At 41.4% G+C, this 21721-nt stretch overlaps 1 protein-coding gene across 16 annotated transcripts in view; it reads left to right on the forward strand.

Annotated features, from left to right (window-relative positions):
• Nucleotides 1–21721, forward strand: part of itpr3 (inositol 1,4,5-trisphosphate receptor, type 3) — a 285052-nt gene that overhangs the window by 98153 nt on the left and 165178 nt on the right. For all 16 annotated transcript variants that reach the window (XR_009792909.1, XR_009792910.1, XM_061806443.1 and 13 more), the window contains 4 exons: nt 11504–11676; nt 11761–11880; nt 16445–16526; nt 20144–20259. Coding sequence is in view for 14 of the 16 variants with exons in the window: in XM_061806443.1 (XP_061662427.1) it covers nt 11504–11676; nt 11761–11880; nt 16445–16526; nt 20144–20259 (491 nt within the window). In the remaining 2 variants the exon portion in view is untranslated. The remainder of the gene's footprint in view (nt 1–11503; nt 11677–11760; nt 11881–16444; nt 16527–20143; nt 20260–21721) is intronic.

Consider the following 21721-nt stretch of genomic DNA (forward strand, 5'->3'; position numbering starts at 1 on the left):
GCCACGACCCATCTCCAATGCTCTGAGTGAAGGAAAGAGGTTGTTCCCCCAAATCTCACAATACATGGCCGGGGTCATCCTCTCCTTAATACAGTGCAGTCGTCCATTACCGTGTGCAGAAAAACACCCTCAAAGCATGATGCTACCACCCCCATGCTTCGCGGTAGGATGGTATTCTTGCGATGGAACTCATCATTCGTCTTCCACCAAACACTCCCATGACTCCTCTGTATTATCCAAATGGTCATTGCTAAACTTAAGATGGGGCTTGACGTGCCAGTTTAAGCAGAGGAACCTTCCGTGCCATGCATGATTTCAAACCATGACATCTTAGTGTATTGCCAACAGTCACCTTGGAAACGGTGGTCGTGTAGTGCTGGGCTAAGCTCTTTTCAGGTCATTGACCAAGTCCTGTTGTGTAGTCCTGGGCTGATTCCTCACCTTTCTCAGGATCACTGAGACCCCACAAGGTGATATCTTGCATTGGGCTCCACTCTAATTGAGATTGACCGTCATGTTTAGCTTCTTCCATTTTCTAATGTTTGCTCCAACAGTGGAGCTTTTTTCACCAAGCTGCTTGGAGGGCAAAATCTGCGTAGCCCTTTCCAGCCTTGTGGAGTTGTACAATTTTGTCTCTGCTGTCTTTGGACAGCTCTTTGGGTTTGGTCATGTTACAAGTTTGAGTCTTACTTATTGTATGGGGTGGACAGGTGTCTTTATGCAGCTAACGACCTCACACAGGTGCACCTGATTCAGGATAATGCATTGAGTGGAGGTGGAGGTGGTTTTAAACGCGGACTAACACATCTTTGAGGGTCAGAATTCTAGTTGATAGACTGGTGGTCAAATACTTATTTGCAGCTGTATCACACAAATACATCGTTAAAAAAATAATACATAGTGATTTCCATAGTGATTTCTGGATGTTTCTTTTTAGATGATCTCTCACAGTGGACATGCACCTACGATGAAAATTTTAGATCCCTCCATGATTTCTCAGTGGAAGAACTTGCAATACAGCAGGATGTTCAAATACTTATTTTCTTCACTGTATATATAACAATTAGTGAATAATACATCCTACATAATTAAATCTTTGCTGAAATATTTCACTGTTATTAGCCACGAATTATTTTAACTAAAAAAATATTTGAAAACAAACAGAAATTACAATAAGGCTCTTACATTACCGGCCCCTAAATGCTATCAATGTTCTTGATACAATTATTCAAACACAACTTAATAAGTGTATATATACATCAGAGTTTAAATATTTAAAATGTTTCTTTCGTAGTCCTGTTGAACTTTGAAAAAACAGGCTTTAAACTATGTTCAATAATTTTCAGTCTCTTAAAGAAGACATTTCGTTACTGGTCGTTAGTCTTGGTCGAACTTTCAACTGACGAATAAAAACGTTCTTGTCAGGTTACGTTTTGACAATTCTTACGTGTGGCCAGGAATTTCTGGGCGATGTATTATCCATAACAAATACAACATCAGCACCACAAACGTTTATTCCAGGCGTGGACCATGGTTGACGTTCTTGGAGCTGTGTGAGATTCTTTTGTACCGTTTCCAGAAGACGTCAACAAGATACTGTACTTGCTTTCATCTGCGATTAGTATACTGATTGTCCTTACAGAATACTCATGCAGGCAACTCTGGCTTGACCTTGAGCAACAGCAAATGTTTAGGTGTCAAGCCCTCCAAATCTTTATGATCAGAAGACGCCATGTGATAGGTCTGCCATTTATTAACTTCAGAACAGAACAAGGTGTGAAGACTTTCCTCCTCCATAAATTGTTCTCTTGTTCTGACATCTAGAATCTTCTGAATTGAACAGATCAGTTGCTTCCAACTTCCATTGGACATCCCTTTGTTGCAATTCCTTTCTGAGCTTGCTGATGTTCCATTCTTTGATTGCTTTCTTCAACTCGTCAGCTGACTTGAAGTTGAAGTTTGACTTGTCTTTTTCTGGTGATAAATCTCCTGACTGCATTCAAGCAAGCATCAGTGTCAAGTGAAGAAGCAATCTCTATGCGCATGGCTTGTAAGGTGAGGCATGGAAAGATCACACCATACTTGTTGATTTGACTTCTTTCTTTTCTTACCATGAATGGGCCAAAAGTCAATGCCAACTCTTGTAAAAGGGGGATCGTCGGGTAAAACCCTTGATTTTGGTAAATCAGCCATCTATTGTTTTCCATCCTTTCCAGCAAGTGATTTACAAGTGGTGCATTTGGACAAGAATTTTCAACATTTTCAACATTTGCCCCAGTTATCTGGAATTTCTCATGTTATTTACTGTTCATTACTTTAGCCAACATGATTCTGTTCAGCATGAGCATATCATTGACATGCAGTCACTGTGATTTGACGGGCATGATTGCATCATCTGACTCGCAAATCTGCACAGTCAAGCACGAAAAATCACGCACATAAAATTCGTTATGAGTAGAAATACATAGGTATTGAAAGATGTCGCTTATTTTGTGTTGTCTTGACCAATGCAATTGTGCACTTGTTGCACATTCTCAGCGCACATGAAAACCGATCCAGCGCACTCAACCACAGCCAAACCACTTTTTTTTTTTTATCACCGAAGCACACGGTCTCTGACAAGCTGCTGCTCAGCCTACTTCTACTTCTTTGTTTACCTGACACTGCCCTTCTCTGGCTCTTAAATGGGTACACTCATAATTACAAACACTGCCCACCCACCAGTGCTTTAGTTAGTAAAAAAAAAAAGTGCTGTTGCTTTCATGAATGTCAGGGTATGTGAATAATAGAAGAAAATTGGGAAATTGGACGAGATTTTCTGAGAAACGTCTGGTCTGAAGCCAAAGTAGAAAGTACAGTATGAGATGGTATATAATTTTAAAATTCTACCTCAGCACAGCCTGAGCGAAGATAAAAGCATAATACAGTGCACAAAAAGCTAATTCTGTAATTTAAATATCGGAGGCAACATAACTTTAAACTGTTTGGGAGCATCATTCAACTTTAAACATGCATTGCTAAAGATATTCTGCAAGCAATAATTCAGTTTTACACCAAGGAAAACAGGGGGGTATCATTGTGGGTTAAAAAAAAAAACAAAGTTTGAAGCGACCTTTCAAATTTATAGTTCATAGATGGCTTAGTTTAGGTAGTAATATATTTTTTGTTTGTTGACGTTCTCATTGTAATTTTGCAAAAACACAAAATTGTTCATAAAAATGTTCTGATGGGAATGTAAATGCTGTAATCTGAATCTTTTCAATGAGCCATGTAACTTCAATGGATGACACTGATCTGACCACAGTGCATACGTCTGATGTTGCCCACAGTGGTCAAAGGGAGCGCTCAAGGGCTTAGTGTGTTTGCTCAGACAGGTAAAAAATTAAAAGGAACTTTGGTCTTGACATTAATTTCTGTGTTTATTTCATAAATGTGGGTAACAAAATTGATTATATGAATATTTAGTTTTGAAATTGAATATATATTGGCCTCTTTAAAAATGTCTGTCTCAGTCTGTGAAGTGTCAATAAATAATGATCGTATTAGGTAACAACTACATATTCAGGTATAACAACTCAGTCAGTTATTTGAAGGTGTTGAGATTCCATTCCTAATCACACCCGCAACTTTATATCTGCGGGCATGACTAGTGGACCACACCCATAACTTTATATCTGCGGGCATGACTAGTGGTCCACACTCATAACTTTATATCTGCGGGCATGACTGACCACACCCGTATATTTTTCAAATGTGAGTGACTGGACATGTCTCAATAGAGGTTGTGTAATGTGCGAACTCTTTGGCAAAATAGCTTGTTGCTTAGAATCTTAAGGGCATTGCAGCTCGGCTTAGCCTTCCACCTACTCTCATGACTCCATTTTGTTCTACTGGACTCAATTTGTACAGCGAACGTCCCCTCATCACGTTTTGGGATGGATTATGACTCGCAGCATTGCTTTGTTTCAAGAATTCCTCTGTGATTTTAAGTTAAAGTCAATCTGTAACAATGGTGAAAAGGTGTGTGGTTCAGTTTTGTAGTTATTCAAATTATTCTGGTTGCATTTTGCATTATTTTCCCCAAGATCCAAGCCTCAGAAGACAGTGGGTCAGGTTTGTGCAAATGAAGGGGGTGAATTTTTCCAAACTGAGAGATCTTATGTTAAAGGGTATGTAAAGTCTTCAGAGCACCATTTCCTTATATTATACATTTTTTTATGCTGAATTGTATCTAAGATCCGTTATGAAGGATTTGTATTTTTTGATTGGCAAAAATTGATTGCACATTGCTGAATTCACCGGAAACATGGCTGCCGTTCGACTCTAATGTGGGAACGACGATGAATTTTCCGATAATTCAAGTGATGAACATGATTCTGAAGTATCCCATGAAGACGGTTGAAGAATACGAGCTTCAAAGGTTATCAATCTGAGCCAGTTTGATAGAACACATGTTCAAATGCAGACAAAATAGATGGCATTAAAGGTGCCTAGCCAGCGGTCAGTCAGAGCTTGTCGGACCACTTGTCGAACACTGAACAACAACAACCGTAAACAAAACTTTGTTCAAGTGAATTAAACTCATCAGAAAATAAAAAACCCTTTTCAAACAAACTTTAACAGTTGACACTGTTAAAGTTTGTAAATGTAACTTACCTGTGGAATGTTTTCTCACAGCCACAAAACTGGTAATAATGGATGGCGACTTCAGTTTTGGTGGCCAATGAGCCATCCAGTCTTGTTTTTTTTATATCATTAGCTAACGCTAGTGACGACCTAACGCTAGCGACGAGCTAACGATAGCGAGGCCGACATTGGAATACAAATTGTAAGACTACAACGAGTACCGCAAGGACTTAGAGGACCCTGGACACGTGGACAAAAGCCTCAACTACAACTTCCTCCACTCGTGGCGTGTGAAACACGGCAGGGACATTGTGGTTTGAATCTCTTTTATCTCTTTTTCTTCTATCTTCATATGTGTTCAGACCCTTACTTTAACTTAGCCTCGGTAGAATGTGAATTGTGTACCTTGCGTGTTGACTTTTTTTATTTGATTGTCTTTATTTGACTATGCAGCCCTATGGGGGGTACAAGCTAGTGGAATCTGTAGGCCGGTCCCATGCCCAGATAAATGCAGAGGGTTGCGTCAGGAAGGGCATCCGTGTAAAACTGTGCCAAACACTTATGAGCGTTCATCAAACGAATTCCATACCGGATCGATCGTGGCCCAGGTTAACAGCGCCCATCCCTGGCACCGCGGTCGCCCACGCTCGCGTCCCATCAAGTGGGAAATGACGAAAGCGATCTTGGCTCTGTCAGAGGAAAAAGCAGCTGCCTGTAGCTCGAAGTGGAGCTCGTACTGCGTGATGAATGGCTTGATATTACCAGAATCCCCTGGGAAACGGTCTAGGCAGGAGAGCCGTGAGAAGACACCCATCTGCGCGCCGGGGACTGGCGAGCTGACTGATTTGTAGAAACGGGAGGATTCCGCAACAGGGAACTAAGACGGGCCATTACCTGCCGCAACATGTTGCCCTGCTGCTCCAACTGGCGAGCAAACGTCAGGAAACGTCTTTGTGTTCAGCATTGCGACGTCCTTGAACCTGGAGAGCATGGCGCACCGGATCTGGGTCGGCTGGGTCCATGTCTTGGCCAGATCATTCTGTCATGACCAGAACACAAGGCTGGACCCAAAATGCACGACTCACGAGACCAGGTACAGTTCGGGGAGGGTGTTTATTCAGTCCAACGACGGTACACAGGCAGCCTGTCGAAACAAGCAGCACTGTCACAATTACTCGGCGGACAGGGAGGGTCATCAACGAGGCAGGGTTTGGTACACAGAGCATCAAGGACAAGGACATGGAGTTGCAGGAACATGACATGAGTGCAATGATCTGGCAAGGACCAGATTGCACGCATGGAAATATATCAATACCGTAATTACTGAGACGAGAAGCAGGTGGGCACATCTGCTCATCGGACCAGGTGCGTACCGGGTCGAGGAAAGACACACCCATGATAACTAGTCACTCCCAGAATAGTATTAAACTGCTAAATAATGTAAATTCCTAACCCTATACTTCCTTGGGAAACTAGATTGTCAAGTAAGCAAAAACTGCAACAGTTACCGGTATCATGTAGATTTATGTGGGAGAAAACAGTCTTTGTAACACTTTAAATTAATCAGTAAATTAAACTCTTTCCTTTGTTACCACATTGTCATGTGGAGATTTTATCGATATCTGATATCATCCGAAGTACAAAGTAAGTACTGATTGAAATTAATTTGCAGACCTGTTTTCACCTTATCAAAAAAAAATAATCATAAACCTGTGCTTTATGTACATATTTTTTCTCATTTTATAAACTTTGAACCTTACTTTTCCACATTAATTACAGGAATCATCTTCTGCACAAGAGGTTGACATTTACAAAAAGACCTAAACAACACAGAACTATTCAGGATGTAGACCATTTAAATCCTGTGTACTCTTGGCCATCTGTATTAGGAAAGGTGTCACGAATCTTTGACACACTGCAGGTTGAAAGCGGTACGCGGTTGTTTCTGCCTACAACAACAAGCACAACATGCTTGAACAAGCATTGAATGGATAAATGCTGCTTTTAGCAGGAACAATCATAATATAAATAATTCTTAATTTCGAATAATCTGAATGTAAATGGCAAAAAAATGGGTTGGTGAGGAGAAAGGATAATATTTAAAATAGCTCTTACTCGTGTTGTGAAAAATGTAGCCACAGCTGATGTTATGATATGTTGTTTCCATGGGTATGGAGCTTGTACATGCACACCTTTAGATATTAAAAAAAAAATAATAATAAATTCTGTTCACATTCACAAACTTTTCAAGACCCATATCAGTCCAGTACTCAGAACAATCAACCCCATTTAAATTTCTATTTTGAGCATTTAGTGATAAAACAAAACCACAAGACACCACTTTACAGCCTTCTGTATAAAGATTTCCTCATGACATCTTGGGAAAATTGTGACTAGAATGGGGATGGACGGTTTTGGGCAATGTTTGGTTATGGCTCTCAGAAGAAATACCAAGATTTGGCATCAGTTTACCACATGAAAATATATTTATGGTGAACCAAGTTATGACCAGCTATTGCTCTCAAATTAACGTGACATTTTTTAAGCATATTACGTTCTTTGCAAATATATAATATACCAATTTAGACTCCGGCTACTTGGTGTCAGAATGCTCAGAAAAAATACAGAGGCTTTCCATAATTTTAAAACAAGACCGAAAACGTCATATATTCATTTAAGATAGCTAAGCCTTTTCTATTCATCAGTTTGTCAAATAAAAAAAAACACCAGTCAGTGTTTCCAACACAAAGTATGTTTTCTCCTTGGTTCTGACTCCTGCCAGTGCTGAATCTGCACCTCATGGCCAGCCGCTTCAAATTGTTAACTTTTAACTCCTTTATATACTTCATATTCTTCACCATCTTCATGGGACTCTTCAGAATCACATTCGTTGCTCGAATTATCGGAAAATTCATCGTCGTTCTCAAATTGATCTTGCACTGCGGCCATGTTTGTTTATCTCTGTGTGACGTCACGACTCTTCTCAGGAATTTCCGTTGCATGCTCGGGTTGTTCCAGGGAATTCATCAATGTGCGATCAATTTTTGCTGAAAATCGATACCTGCAAATGTTTACTTCATATTTGATTTTAAATTCGTATTCATCTTAAAAAACTATATAATACAAGCAATCGGTAATTTGAACACTTTCCATAACCTTTAACTGAAAATATTTAAAAAAGAAATTACAGTAATCCCTCATTTTACACAGTTAAAAACCACGAAGTAGGACCCCTCCCCCACCCACACACACCCTGGGAATTTTCATATACAGTATATGTATCTGGGTACCAGAATGATTAAAATATTTAAACATTATATATACTTTACACATTTGAGACCAAGATTACAACAGTACATGTATTTACTTAAATATTTAATAATAAAACCTTTGTTAATATTTGGTGCAACAGTTGCCTGAGAGTCGTTGGGAAAGCCAGGGGAGACACTCTCTCACACACACACACACACACACACACACACATACACACCCACACGCACATATGGTGAAGGAGAGGCTCATAGAGGCTTTAAGTTCATTCACCTACAGCATTGCACAACATGATGATCAAAAACACGGTCCTTGAAGAAGTACGCATAGCTGTTCTCTTTGAAGAAGGACTTTTTTTATCCATGTTAAAAACATGTGCCCTCGATCTACGAAACACTTTCGCCTCATACCGACGAGCAGCACCATACAGAGGTACGTATGGAGGCTGTATAATTTTTGAAAATTTTCGAACCAGATTTTGCTGGCCAAAAATCCTCGTCTTCGAGGGGGAGAATAACAATGCAGGGTCCAACAAGGAGAAAAGTGCCCTGTGCGGAGCCCTGGAGGACATCCTAGTTGGTCCCCGCGGTGATTCCTCTCGCTGGATCCATAAAAGGAAAAAAGTGCCCGTGGCGTTACCATTTCTTTGGTGTCACGGATCTTTCGCTGGGACACAATGCTGAGGTGGTACAGTATTTTAACGTTATTAATTAATTAATTAATTTGATGTTATTCCAAACACAACACTAAGATACAGTACATATGCAAGCCAGTCAATAGCGTGGACGACACCGCACACAGCAAGGAATTGGTTGGGACAAGGGATGTTGCCACTCGTGCTCTCGTTGGTCGATGTCGCGCCGAAAACTAATCAAATTATTATTTTTTCTTCATTGTTCCACATGTTGCGATGGGGACCTGGCTTGTATCAATCTGTGTGGTATCAATGCGCATCACGTAATATAGTACAGTAATGCCTTGTTTTTCACGCTTAATTGGTACCAGATCCATCCACAAAAGTGAAAAACCGCAAAGTAGGGATAAATGGTACTTTTTTTTTTCTTTTCTTTTTGCTTCATAAGTCCTTGTTGTCTTGCATGGGATGCCGCATTATACCCGATCATTGTGGCTTCCTGCTACAGTATTCTACTAAAGTATGCTGGATTTTTTAATTTTTTAAAATTGTATTTTATTTTTTTGGTTTATTGGTCCATGTCGTCTTGCTGGGGATGCCGCATTCTACCCTATCAATGCAGGTTCCCGGTACATTACTGTATTAATGTATGTTGTCGGATTTTATTCTATTTATTTATTTTTCTTCATTGATCCATGTCGTCGTAGAAGAAGAATCTACTTCCTGCATACGTAGAAGAAGACAAAGCTACTTCGAGTGTGTGTGGAAGAAGATGAAGTTCCCTTGAGAGAAGACAATCGTTTTTGGTGTGCGCAAAACATGCGAAATTCATCCTTTTCTGAAGTATGCCAGCATATCATAAAAACGTGGTGCAGTGTGAAAGAATCAACCATTACCAACTGATTTTGAAAAGCTGGACTGCTATGTAAGGAAAACAGCACAACTATATTGGTAACTCGAGATCAACATGACATTGAGAGCAAACGAGAGACTGAAATGGTGTGACGCAGACTTTCTGGGCTCGCCAACTGCGATACTGAGGACGACGACTTTAGTGGTTTCAGTGAACACAAGGAGGAGAGATAAAAATAATGAATTTTACAAAATCTTTTTGCATGAATATCTAATTTCACAACGTACCGGTACACACTGTGAATACAGTGAAGAAAATAAGTATTTGAACACCCTGCTATATTGCAAGTTTCCCACTTAGAAATCATGGAAGGGTCTGAAATTTTCATCGGAGGTGCATGTCCACTGTGAGAGAGATAATCTAAAAAGAAACATCCAGAAATCACAATGTATGTTTTTTTTATTATTTATTTTTTGTGATACAGCTGCTAATAAGTTCTTCAACACCTGTCTATTAGCTAGAATTCTGAAATTCAAAGACCTGTTAGTCTGCCTTTAAAAGTCCACCTCCACTCCATGTATTATCCTGAATCAGATGCGCCTGTGTGAGGTCGTTAGCTGCATAAAGACACCTGTCCACCCCATACAATTACTAAGAGTCAAACTTGTAACATGGCCAAGACCAAAGAGCTGTCCAAAGACACCAGAGACAAAATAGTATAACTCCACACGGCTTGAAAGGTCTTCGAGAAATTGCCAAGCACCTTGGTGAAAAAGGTCCACTGTTGGAGCAATCACATGAAAATGGAAGAAGCTAAACATGATGGTCAATCTCAATCAGAGTGGAGCCCCATGCAAGATATTACCTCGTGGGGTCTCCATGTGGTCAGATGAGACCAAAATGGAACTTTTTGGTCATAATTCCACCAACCGTGGTTGGAGGCTAACGAGTGATGTGTTCCATCACAAGGACACCATCCCTACTGTGAAGCATGGGGGTGGTAGCATCATGCTTTGGGGGTGTTTTTCTGCACGTGGGACAGGACTGCATTGTATTAAGGAGAGGTGGACCACGGCCATGTATTGTGAGATTTTGGGGAACAACCTCTTTCCCTCAGTCAGAGCATTAGAGATGGGTCATGCCTGGGTCTTTCAACATGACGACCCGAAGCACTCAGCCAGGAAAACCAAGGAGTGCCTCTGTAAGAAGAATATCAAGGTTCTGGCGTGGCCTAGCCAGTCTCCAGACCTAAACCCAATGGAAAACCTTTGGAGGGAGCTGAAATTAAATATTCTTGCAAAAAGATTTTGTACATGTTTATTTACATACCCTGTTTCCAAACAGTGACTTTAACATGGCAGTAAAATGGCACAAGCATCACAGAAACGTCATACATTGTGATTTCTGGATTTTTCTTTTTAGATTATCTCTCTCGCAGTGGACATGCACCTTGGATGAAAATTTCAGAGCAGCCATGATTTCTAAGTGGGAGAACATGCAATATAGCAGGGTGTTCAAATACTTATTTTCTTAATTTTATATCTGCAGTGAATAGTCAGGCTCCGCAATTGTACGGTGAAAAAAAAAAAAAAAATGCTGCAGAGAGTGGGTTGCACTCTGTATTCTGGAAAATACGATACTTTCGTTCATTGTGCAGGTGGTCATAGTTAATCCAAGGAAAACTTTTTTTATGTTTCATTGTTGGCATTTAGAGGATGCTAGGTTGAATGCAATATGTCCCCTGTAATCCAGCGTTTGGAACGCCACGGTACACGTCACATACGCCCAAATGGATCATGTGACTCGTGAAAATGGCAGCGCCCTTGAAAATTCGTCATTGTTGATTCTCAAAACACTATTAAATGAGAGAGGATTTAACATCACATTGTCAAAATAAGGTACATATTACATGACCTATTGATACACTGTTCATGCAAAGCACTGGATTTCCCCTTTAAATTGTGTGTGTGGGACATGGGAAATGACTTCCGGAGCAGATTAATTTCGTAAATTGAGGTACCACTGTTATTGATTGGAAAAAAAAAGTCAGCATCCTACTCATTTGCATGATAATTTGCTCATTTGCTTTGGATTTAACCTTTTTCTCTTGTTTTTTTCAGGAGCACATCGCCAAGCAGTTCGGCCTGATGCAGGGTCAGATCGGCTATGACATTCTTGCAGAGGACACCATCACAGCGCTTCTACACAACAACCGAAAGCTGCTGGAGAAACACATCACCAAGACTGAGGTGGAGACTTTCGTCAGCCTAGTTCGGAAGAACCGTGAGCCCCGGTAGGCAATGCATGGTGTGGCGGTGTAGCAGTGTTTGGGGAGTTGGTAACCGAGAGTGTGACTTTACTCATCCCGTCTTTTCAGATTTCTGGACTACCTGTCCGACTTGTGTGTATCCAATAACGTGGCCATCCCTGTCACTCAGGAACTCATCTGCAAATGTGTGCTTGAGCCCAAAAACCAGGATATCCTTATCAAGACTGAGTGAGTGTAGTGGAATGGGGGGATGCCCTTCCCTTAATTTCTACAAATGTTGAACAGATAGATGCATACCAATAATCGGGCTGGAATAGAGTTTTTTCTTTCACCATATACCACTATAATCAGAATCAGCTTTAATGGCAAAGTGTGTAAAATCACACAAGGAATTTTTCTCCGGCAGTCGGTGCTGCCCGGCTACAACATTCAGAACAAAGAACAAGGAACAACATAGCAACAAGAACAAAGAACAAGAGACATTTCTGTTTATAGGAACTATTCCTTATAAGACATGCATGATATAAAATCTATATAGAAAAGTGTGTTAACGTCCTTACATTGTGTTAAGCTTGTACAGAGTGCCTTTGCCTGTACGTTCATTGATCTCATTATAGACCAGTGCAATATCAATTCTGCAAAGATTGTGAGTGAGTGTCTTAACATGGCACAAGGCAGAAAAATAGTAGGTTCGCTCATCAAGAATTTAATTACTTAATTGCGAGAGAGGAAAAAACAGTTTGAATGCCTGCTACTTTTGACTTTCATTGATCTGTAGCACTTTCCCGACAGAAGGAGCTGGAAGAGCTGGTGGCCAGGATGTGGAGGATCCGGAAGGATCCTGCCTGCTCTCGACCTAGTTCGCGTTGCGTACATGTCCTCTATAGTGGGTAGCGTGGTGCTGGCAATCTGTTCAGCGGTTTTAATTGTCCGTTGCAGTCTGAGTTTGTACTTTTTTGTGGCGGCCCCAAACCAGACTGTGATGGAGGTACACAGTACAGATTGACTGCCCGTCAGGAATTTGTAGATCCACCGGGAGGTGGTAGCCAAGACGCTGAGCTGGAGAAGTTTGGAGAGGACTTCAGGGATCATTGTGTTAAACGCAGAGCTGAAGTCCACGAACAGGATCCTCGCATAGATACCCTCGCTCTCAAGATGTTCAAGAATGAAGTGCAGAGCCATGTTGACTGCATCATCCACAGACCTGTTAGCGCGATAGGCAAACTGCAGTGGGTCCAGTTGGGGAGCTGTGACTCTCATGAGGTGGTCCAGCACAAGGCGAACAAAGGACTTCATGACCACAGATGTCAAGGCAACATTAAGACCAGAAACTGCTGCTTTTTTGGGACCGGTATAATGGTGGAGCGTTTGAAGCAGCTTGGTACTTCACACAGTTGTTGAGACCTGTTGAAGATCTTTGTGAAGACAGAAGCAAGTTGGTCTCCACAGACTTTGAGCTAGCATGGGGACACAAAGTATGGGCCCGGCACTTTGTTGATCCTTTGTTTTTTGAAGAGCTGTCTTAAGTCGCTTTCATGGATGTTCAACAGTGTAGTCTAAATGTTGTAGTTTTCATCCTTTTGAACTTTCAGATTTTCATAATAATGGATTAGTACATGCCTAAGTTACAAGTAGCGGAGCCCCATGCAAGATATCACCTCGTTTGGTCTCAGTGATCCTTAGAAAGGTGAGGAATCAGCCCAGGACTACACAACAGGACTTGGTCAATGACCTGAAAAGAGCTGGGACCACCATTTCCAAGGTGACTGTTGGTAATACACTAAGACGTCATGGTTTGAAATCATGCATTGCACGGAAGGTTTCCCTGCTTAAACCAGCACGTCAAGGCCCGTCTTAAGTTTCCCAATGACCATTTGAATGATACAGAGGAGTCAATGGAGAAAGTTTGGTGGTCAGATGAAACCAAAATTGAACTTTTTGGTCATAATTCCACTAACTGTGTTTGGAGGAAGACGAATGATGAGTTCCGTCCCAAGAACACCATCCTACAGTGAAGCGTGGGGGTGGTAGCATCATGCTTTGAGGGTGTTTTTCTGCACGTGGGACAGGACTGAATTGTATTAAGGAGAGGATGACTGCGGACGTGTATTGTGAGATTTGGGGGAACAACCTCTTTCCCTCAGTCAGAGCATTGAAGATGAGTCGTGGTTGGGTCTTTCAACATGACAAGGACCCAAAGCACACAGCCAGGAAAACCAAGGAGTGGCTCCGTAAAAAGCACATCAAGGTTCTGGCATGGCCTAGCCAGTCTCCAGACCTAAACCTAATTGAAAATCTTTGGAGGTAGCTGAAACTCCGTGTTTCTCAGCGACAGCCCAGAAACCTGTCTGATCTAGAGAAGATCTGTGTGGAGAAGTTGGCCAAAATCCCTCCTGCAGTGTGTGCAATTGCGATTGTAGTAACGAAGTGAAGAATCGGATCCGAGCAGGTTAGAACAGCTGGCGGAAGGTGTCAGGTGTGTAAATTTGACAGAAGAGTCTCTGCTAGGATGAAGGGGAAACTTTATAGAACAGTGGTGACGTTGGCCATGATGTATGGATTAGAGATGGTGGCACTGGAGAAACAACAAGAAACAGAACTGCAGGTGGCAGAAATGAAGATAGGATAGGATTAGAAATGAAGTCATTTGAGAGACAGCCAAAGTTGGTTGTTTTGGAGACAGGGTTCAAGTGAGCAGACTTCGATGGTTTGGACATTTCCAGAGACGAGAGAGAGGTTTTTTAGAGGAAGGGTGCTGAAGATGGAGTTTCCAGGCAAAACAGTGAGAGGAAGACCAAAGGGAAGGTTGATGGATGTTGTGAGGGAAGACATGAGGCCAATTGGTGTTAGAGAGGAAGATGCAGGAGATTGTCTTGTTGGAAAAAGATGACACGCTGTGGCGACCTCTAACGAGACAAGCCCAAAGGAAAAGAAGAAGAAGAAGAAGCTTTGCATGGTAAAGTTTTAAGTTGCATGTAGGGATGTACCGGATGCATTTACTGACATTGGTTTTCTGAACTGTTCCTGAATCCATGTGCCTTTACACATTTATGTGTTTTTTTTCAATGCCCCCTGAGGTATTGATGGGCTCGGGCATTCAGTGTTGGTTTTCGGCCTTGCCGCTTACATGCAGTGATTTCTCCAGATTCTCTGAACCTTTTGATGATGTTCTGGACTTTAAAACAAAATTCCCAAATTCCTTGTAATTGTATGTTGAGGAACCTTGTTCCTAAATTGTTCGACTATTTTCTCATGCATTTGATCATAAAGGTTTGAACTTTTCCCTATCTTTGCTTGTGAATGACTGAGCAATTCAGGGAAGCTCCTTTTATACCCACCTGTTCCCATTTAGCCTGTCCACATTTGAGATGTTCCAAACAGGTGTTTGATGAGCACAACTCAACTTTGAGTCTTTTCTGCCACCTGTCCCATTTTTGGGAGCATGTCACCATAAAAGCCCAACTAAATGATTATTTATTCAAACAATGAAGTTTATCAGTTTGAATATCTCATCTTTGTAGTGTATTCAATTCATTATAGGTCTAACATCATTTGTAAATCATAGTATTCTGTTTTTTTTTTATGTTGATTACAACTTCACAACTTAGTCTGAATTGGGTTTGTAGATCTGCGGCTGCACGAGCCGCATGCTGTCCTTGAAGGCCTGCCAAATCGTATTGGGTGTTTTTTTTAAACCTGACTTCGGTAACCGACATAGACTGCAGTTTAACATTAGATGCACATGTTGTTTGCTGCTGTGCAGTTTGTCGTTTTATTGATAAATTACTCTTATTTTTAGTTTTTTTAAATTTACTAAAAATAATGCTGAATTACAAGAAATATGTAGCCCTAATCAAAAGTTAACTTCATATTTTGATTCAGCACCACCAAATTAGGTAAGGACTCATGACAGCATCAATGCATCAAAAATCGTGTTCCCAGTGTTATCTTGAAACATTATCCAGCGTGAGGATCCTGTTGGGTGGGGTGTTTTAAGAGTGATCATTCCTCCCTCAGGCGGCACGGTGACTACTGGTTGGAGCATCTGTCTCACATTAGGATCGGGGTTCAAATCCCGGCCCCACATGTGTGGAGTTTGCATGTTCTTCTCATGCCTGTGTGGGTTTTCTCTGGTTACTGCAGTTTTCTCCCACATCCCAAAAACATGCATAGTAGGTTAATTGAAGACTGTAAATTGCCCATTGGTGTGGATGTGAGCGTGAACGGTTGTTTATATATGCCTTGCGATTGGCTTGTAACCAGTTCAAGGTGTACGCCCACCTCCTGCCCAAAGATAGCTGGGATAGGCTCCAGCACTCCTCCTGAACCTTGTGAGGATAAGCAACTCAGAAAATGGATGGATGGATATTCGTGATCTGCTTAGAAAACAGTTTGGGCTGACAATTGTAAATGTAACAGATGTTAAAAATTTACTATGGGAAATCCCAATATGTGTGGTCAACACCGAGTTCCACGGAGCCATGGACTCTGTGATTGTAATCTGAAATGGAACAATAGTGAATGAGGAACCTCCCAGCCTACAGCTAATTGGACATAAACCATTGAAGTGACTTGTTTTAAAACTTTGCATGTATATTCGGTACAATGTCTTGACATGGAAGTATTCTGAGCTAAAACTCATTGCAGATGCCAAAAATATTGACCAAAATATTTGGAATGTGCGATTAGCTTGAAATTTCACATTGATGATGCTTGTTTTCATCCACATAACAGCCTCCAGAAACAGACTACAAATCCCATAAAGATATACATTTTCTGACTTTGATTGTAGGCGCCGGGTACCAAAAGAGGCAGCCCCTGGTGAAATCCCTACAGAGTATATGGGAGTGGACGACTATGCAGACGAAGACGAGGTAATCAAGTCTTCCCAAACACATTAGTTGTCTTTTGTTCAGCTCCAGTTCAAAATGTTTTCTCACTGAATCAAACTTTACGAATACACTTCAATGAACTAACTAAATCAGGAGACATGTTTTTTTCACAATTAAAAACTTCCCATTTTTCTGACATGTCTATGGCATGCTTTGCCAAAAGTGATCAAGACCAAGTAGATCAATAATTATATTATACTTTACACTCCCTATATATTGTCTTTCTGAAATTTGCCTGTTCTGTAGTGACAGTCCTGTTTCATACAAGTGAAAACTTAATGCCCCTTCCTGTATACTTCTGGGGCAATGGCAAATACAGGTTTCATTACCATAATGCCCGACATTCTCCTTCAGGATTTACAGTTACAAATCTGACTGTGACTGTGGGTATGGCTTTTTCTGAAATTCTTTGTTACATTTATGTCAGATGTATTGAGGTGCACACCAAAACGATCAGATTTGGTCCTCTCAGTCCCTAGAATGTTCTACCTTGGAAGTCATTCCGATTTTTCTTTTGTGCAGAATTCTGCCATGGATGCAATTTTTGCCCAGTCTCTTCCTCACTGTTGAGTCATGACCACTCACCGTAACTGAGGCAAATGAGACCAGCATTTTTTGAGACGCTGTCCTAGATTCCTTTGTGACCGCCTCAATGATTTGTTCCTGTGCTCTTGGAGCATTTGTGTCGGCTGGCCAACTTCTTGTAAGGTTCACCACTGTTCTATGTCTTCTCCATGTGAGGCTCGTAGCGCTACTTAAGATTCGGTGGAATCCTGAAGCCTTATACATGGCTTTTATAAGCATTTCCACACAGATATATTTAAAATATTTTGTTTCTCGACTGTTTTGAAATTTGTTTGGATCGTTTCATTTTGTTGCATGTATTTGAAATATTTTAACCGACTTAATTTTGTCATTCAGGTTCTATTTGTTATTTCTTAATGTAAGAAGCTCTGAAGTTAACCGACTTGAGTGTGGAAGGAAATTGCTTAGCCACAGTTGAGTCATGATTTTAACATTGTCTTCAAAGAGGGCAAGATAGCTTCCCCCCCCACAATAAATAAAATCATCAGTAAAACAGCATTTTTCCTAAATTAGATTATTACAGTCTGATATTTATCTTTGACTATACTAAACATTAAAGTGAGGACACTATAAAAAAAATCTAGGAATTTGATAAGGGGACAATAATTTTTCAAGTCTCTATATGTACTTTATGCTGACTGGTTTTGCCAACCTGTTCACTCTTTTCGAGAGCAAATACTGATAATTTATTACTCTTCTGGATTACAAAATCTCCTGGTCACCATCTCTCTGGTTGCTAGGAGATTAGTTTGTTCATCATGCACATATTTTATGGGATACTCGTTCAGGACATTCTTGAAGGTCAAGTTTGCCAATCTGGGTTTTGGTAAATATGACCGGATAGAAAGTTATATAAATTACAGAAGTGGTGGGACCTACCCACTTGCTGAGGACTGACATGCCTCTGGTGCAATGACTCCAGACGGTATGGTACCATGAAAGCTGTGTCATGCAGCTGCAGCAGTCCCCCATCCCCCGCCTCTTGTTCCTCATTCCATGTCAGTGCAATCGTAGGGCCATTGGCCTTTCACCTGTTTCTGGCTCAATGGGGTACATTGTGTATGTGTGTGGATGGCCTCAAGTTACGAGCAGGGTTTCTGGCAGTTGCTTGGGGTCTATGGGAGCTTCCCTATCTTTGGGGCGTGATGGACAAAGCATCTTGCTGCAGGATATCTGCAGCATCTTGGGCCGATATAACTAATATCTGCAACCCAGTCTTCAGTACTATTCAGGACTATGATTAGTGCTGCATAAATTACTAATCTCTATAACTTCACTGTTCTTTTTAGTGCCAACTCACGAAGGATGCACTTAATTCCACATTGGTGGAGAAGAAGCTCCCACTGTTCCCCTCCTTGGAGCAGTACTTCAGACAGTCCATTGTTATTATCTACTGCACAAAAGTGGCTGATTGTAAAATCCTACTTTTCAAGGTGCACGTACAAAACGAGTGGGCTGCGGCCATACCATCGCTGCCAAGCAATGTCAGTCAAGTGCAGACATTCTCCACTCTCATTCGCAGCAACTGCTGGGTGAAGGGAGGACTTCGGTGAGGTCATGGAAGACGACTTCAAGACGGGTTTGAGGAAATTCTGGTCCACCTCCTCATTTCCACTGACACGCCTTCCCATGAGGTCTGGGTTCTCTGAGGCGGGCTGTTCTATCTCTATCTCTGAGGTGGTTAAAAAGCTTTTCGCTGCCAGGGCTCTGGGGGTGGATGAGATTTGCCCAAAGTTCTATAGGCTCAGGATAGAAGGGGGGACTGGAGGCTGTGTTCCAAGGTTTATTTAGGAGTGTGAGAGAGGAAGGAACCGTCGGGAAGTTATATCTCGGATTCAGGAGGAATCCTTTTATGGACAGAATTTCCTTGCACAGCCGAGGTGTAGAGGGTGTGCGCTTTGGTGGCCTCAGGATTGCATCTCTGCTGTTTGCAGATGATTTGGTTCTGTTGACTTCACCAAGGCGTGATTTCCAACGCAGACTGGAGCATTTGGCAGCACAGTGTGAAGCGGGTGGGATGACACTCAGCACCTCCAAATCTGAGACCATGGTCCTCAGTCCAGAAAGGGTGCTGCGCCCTCTACGTGTCAGGGATGAGATCCTTCCCCAAGTGGAGGAGCAGCGGCTAAACATGGAGCCCCTCCCAGATGACCGAGCTTCTCACCCTATCTCTGAGGGAGAGCCCGGACACCCTGTGGAGGAAACTTTTTTTTAACCACTTGTATCCGGGATCGTGTTCTTTTGGTCACAAAAAGTACTAGGTGAGGGTAGGAACGTAGACTGAACGTAGAGGATCATGGTCTCAGATTCGCAGGTGTGGGTAGGAATGTAGATCGACTGGTAAAGTGAGAGCTTGGCGTTTTGACTTAGCTCCCACTTGATGGGAACACACCGATACAAAGTCTGCATCACTGTACACACTGCACCGATCCACCTGTCAATCTCCTGCGCCATTCTTCCCTCAATTGTGAACAAGACCCCAAGATACTTGAACTCCTCCGCATTGAGAGATTCCGGGCATGTCCCACCGGAAAGAGACCCCAGGGATGACCCAGGACACGCTGGAGAGACTACATCTTTTGGCTGGCCTGGGAACACCTTGGGATTTCCCTGGAAGAGGTGGATGAAGTGGGTGCAGAAAGGAAAGTCTGGGCATCTCTTTTAAGATACTGCCTTTGCAATCTGACCTTGGATAAATGATAGATGAGGAATGAATGGTGGTTTATAATTTTTTTGTTTTTTCCTCCTTGTTGTTAATCCTCATTGTGTTTTAACGTCATTTATCCTCCTCATCATTTTTTCTTATTATCATCCCTGATATTTTTATTTAACCTCGACCTTTATTCTCGTTTTTCCCATCTTTTGGACAGTTTGTTCTCGTTAAGGTTTATTCCAGTTATTATTGTCCTCCTTAAGGTTTAGCTTCGCTATGGCTCAAACTTATTATGGTTTATACTCATTTTTGTTTATCCTCGTCAGAGCTCCAAATTAAGCACATTCTTTTTTTCCTGTAGGTTTGGCTTGTGTGGGCCGACAAAACCAATGAGAAGCAGGAGAAGAGCATAAGGCAGCTCGCTCAGGAGGCCCGACAAGGCAACACCCATGACGAAAATGTTCTTACCTACTACAGGTTAGGAGTCATACCTCCAGAAAAAATGTTCTCTCTGTCTTTTTAACAGTGTTTTCAATGTCTCCAACAATCAAATACTGTTCTTTTTGTCTCTGTCACAAATAGTGCTGTTGATCAAACAAACCTACCTACCTACCTATCTCCCTAACTCCCTCCCTACATACCTACCTACCGACCTACCTACCTACCCAAACGTACCTCCCTAACACCCTCCCTCCCTCCCTTACTACCTCCATAACTCCGTCCCTCCCTACCTATCTACCCACCTACCTACCTAGCTACCTACCTACTTACCTCCATAACAACCTACCTACCCAAACCTCCCTCCCTCCCTTTCCTTCTTTCCTTCCTTCCTTTGGTTAATTGGGACCACAACCACCCGCGAAAACTGAAAAACCGCTGGTATCTGTTTTTGTGGGTACCAGAACGTTGAAAATATGTAAAGAGTATTTATACTTTGCATATTTGACACAAAAAGAGGTTTAAAGTTAAATCTTTAATTATAAAGCATTTTAAATACAATATTATAAACATAACATGAACTATGAAACACTGTATTATATATATTATGATATATTAATTAGCATAGACAAGGCACAGATGGGGAGGCTACTCCTAGGAGCAGGCATGCTTGAGGCAGGGGAATGATCACACCCATGAATAGTGATTTTGGGTTTATGTTATTCTGGACTGTATTAAAACAAAAAAAAAAACACGAAGTTCTTGTTTTTAAATTCTAAAGTATATAACTTGGTAGGCGGCACAGTGGTCAGCTGGTAAAGCGTTGGCCTCACAGTTCTGAGGTCCCGGGTTCGATCCCGGACCCACCTGTGTGGAGTTTGCATGTTCTCCCCGTGCCTGCGTGGGTATGCCAATCTCCTCTTAGTACCATTATACTTCAGTTCTGTTCAGGTGGTAAGACATTTGTATGTTTCTCATCATCTGAACTAATGTCTCTTCATCTACTGTGGGAGAAATTATACACTCCACTGCTTTTTTAACATGTTCCAATAGTCCATGTTCTGGAGATTGTATCATTCGGTCCAGGCTGTCCTGCTCTGGGGTTGGCAACAGCCACCAGATGGAAAACATCTTTTTCTTTTTCTATTTATTTTTTACTAACCAGAAGCTCTTTGTGTTTGTGGTAGTTCAATACACAATTTTCCATATTTTTTCAAAGATTTTGTTTTTCATTGTTGTTGATGCTGATTGCTTTGCGTTTATCATACCACCTTTTTCTCATTTCGTCTGGGCTTTTGATTATTATCCCTTTTAATGTGCATATTGGCTCTCCTATTAATTTGCCTGATAATCCATATTGTTATACAATATTTGAGCGGTTCTACAGCGTATGCTGATTTTGTTTCTACATATTTTCAATCTTTGTATTTTAAGTTCCATTTCAATTCTTTTTTATTTGTTCCTTTGCTCTGTTTTCCCTCCCCCATTTTCACTTCAATTT

The sequence above is a fragment of the Syngnathoides biaculeatus genome, chromosome 2, assembly GCF_019802595.1.
Source record: "Syngnathoides biaculeatus isolate LvHL_M chromosome 2, ASM1980259v1, whole genome shotgun sequence".
In the NCBI taxonomy this organism is placed as follows: domain Eukaryota; kingdom Metazoa; phylum Chordata; class Actinopteri; order Syngnathiformes; family Syngnathidae; genus Syngnathoides; species Syngnathoides biaculeatus.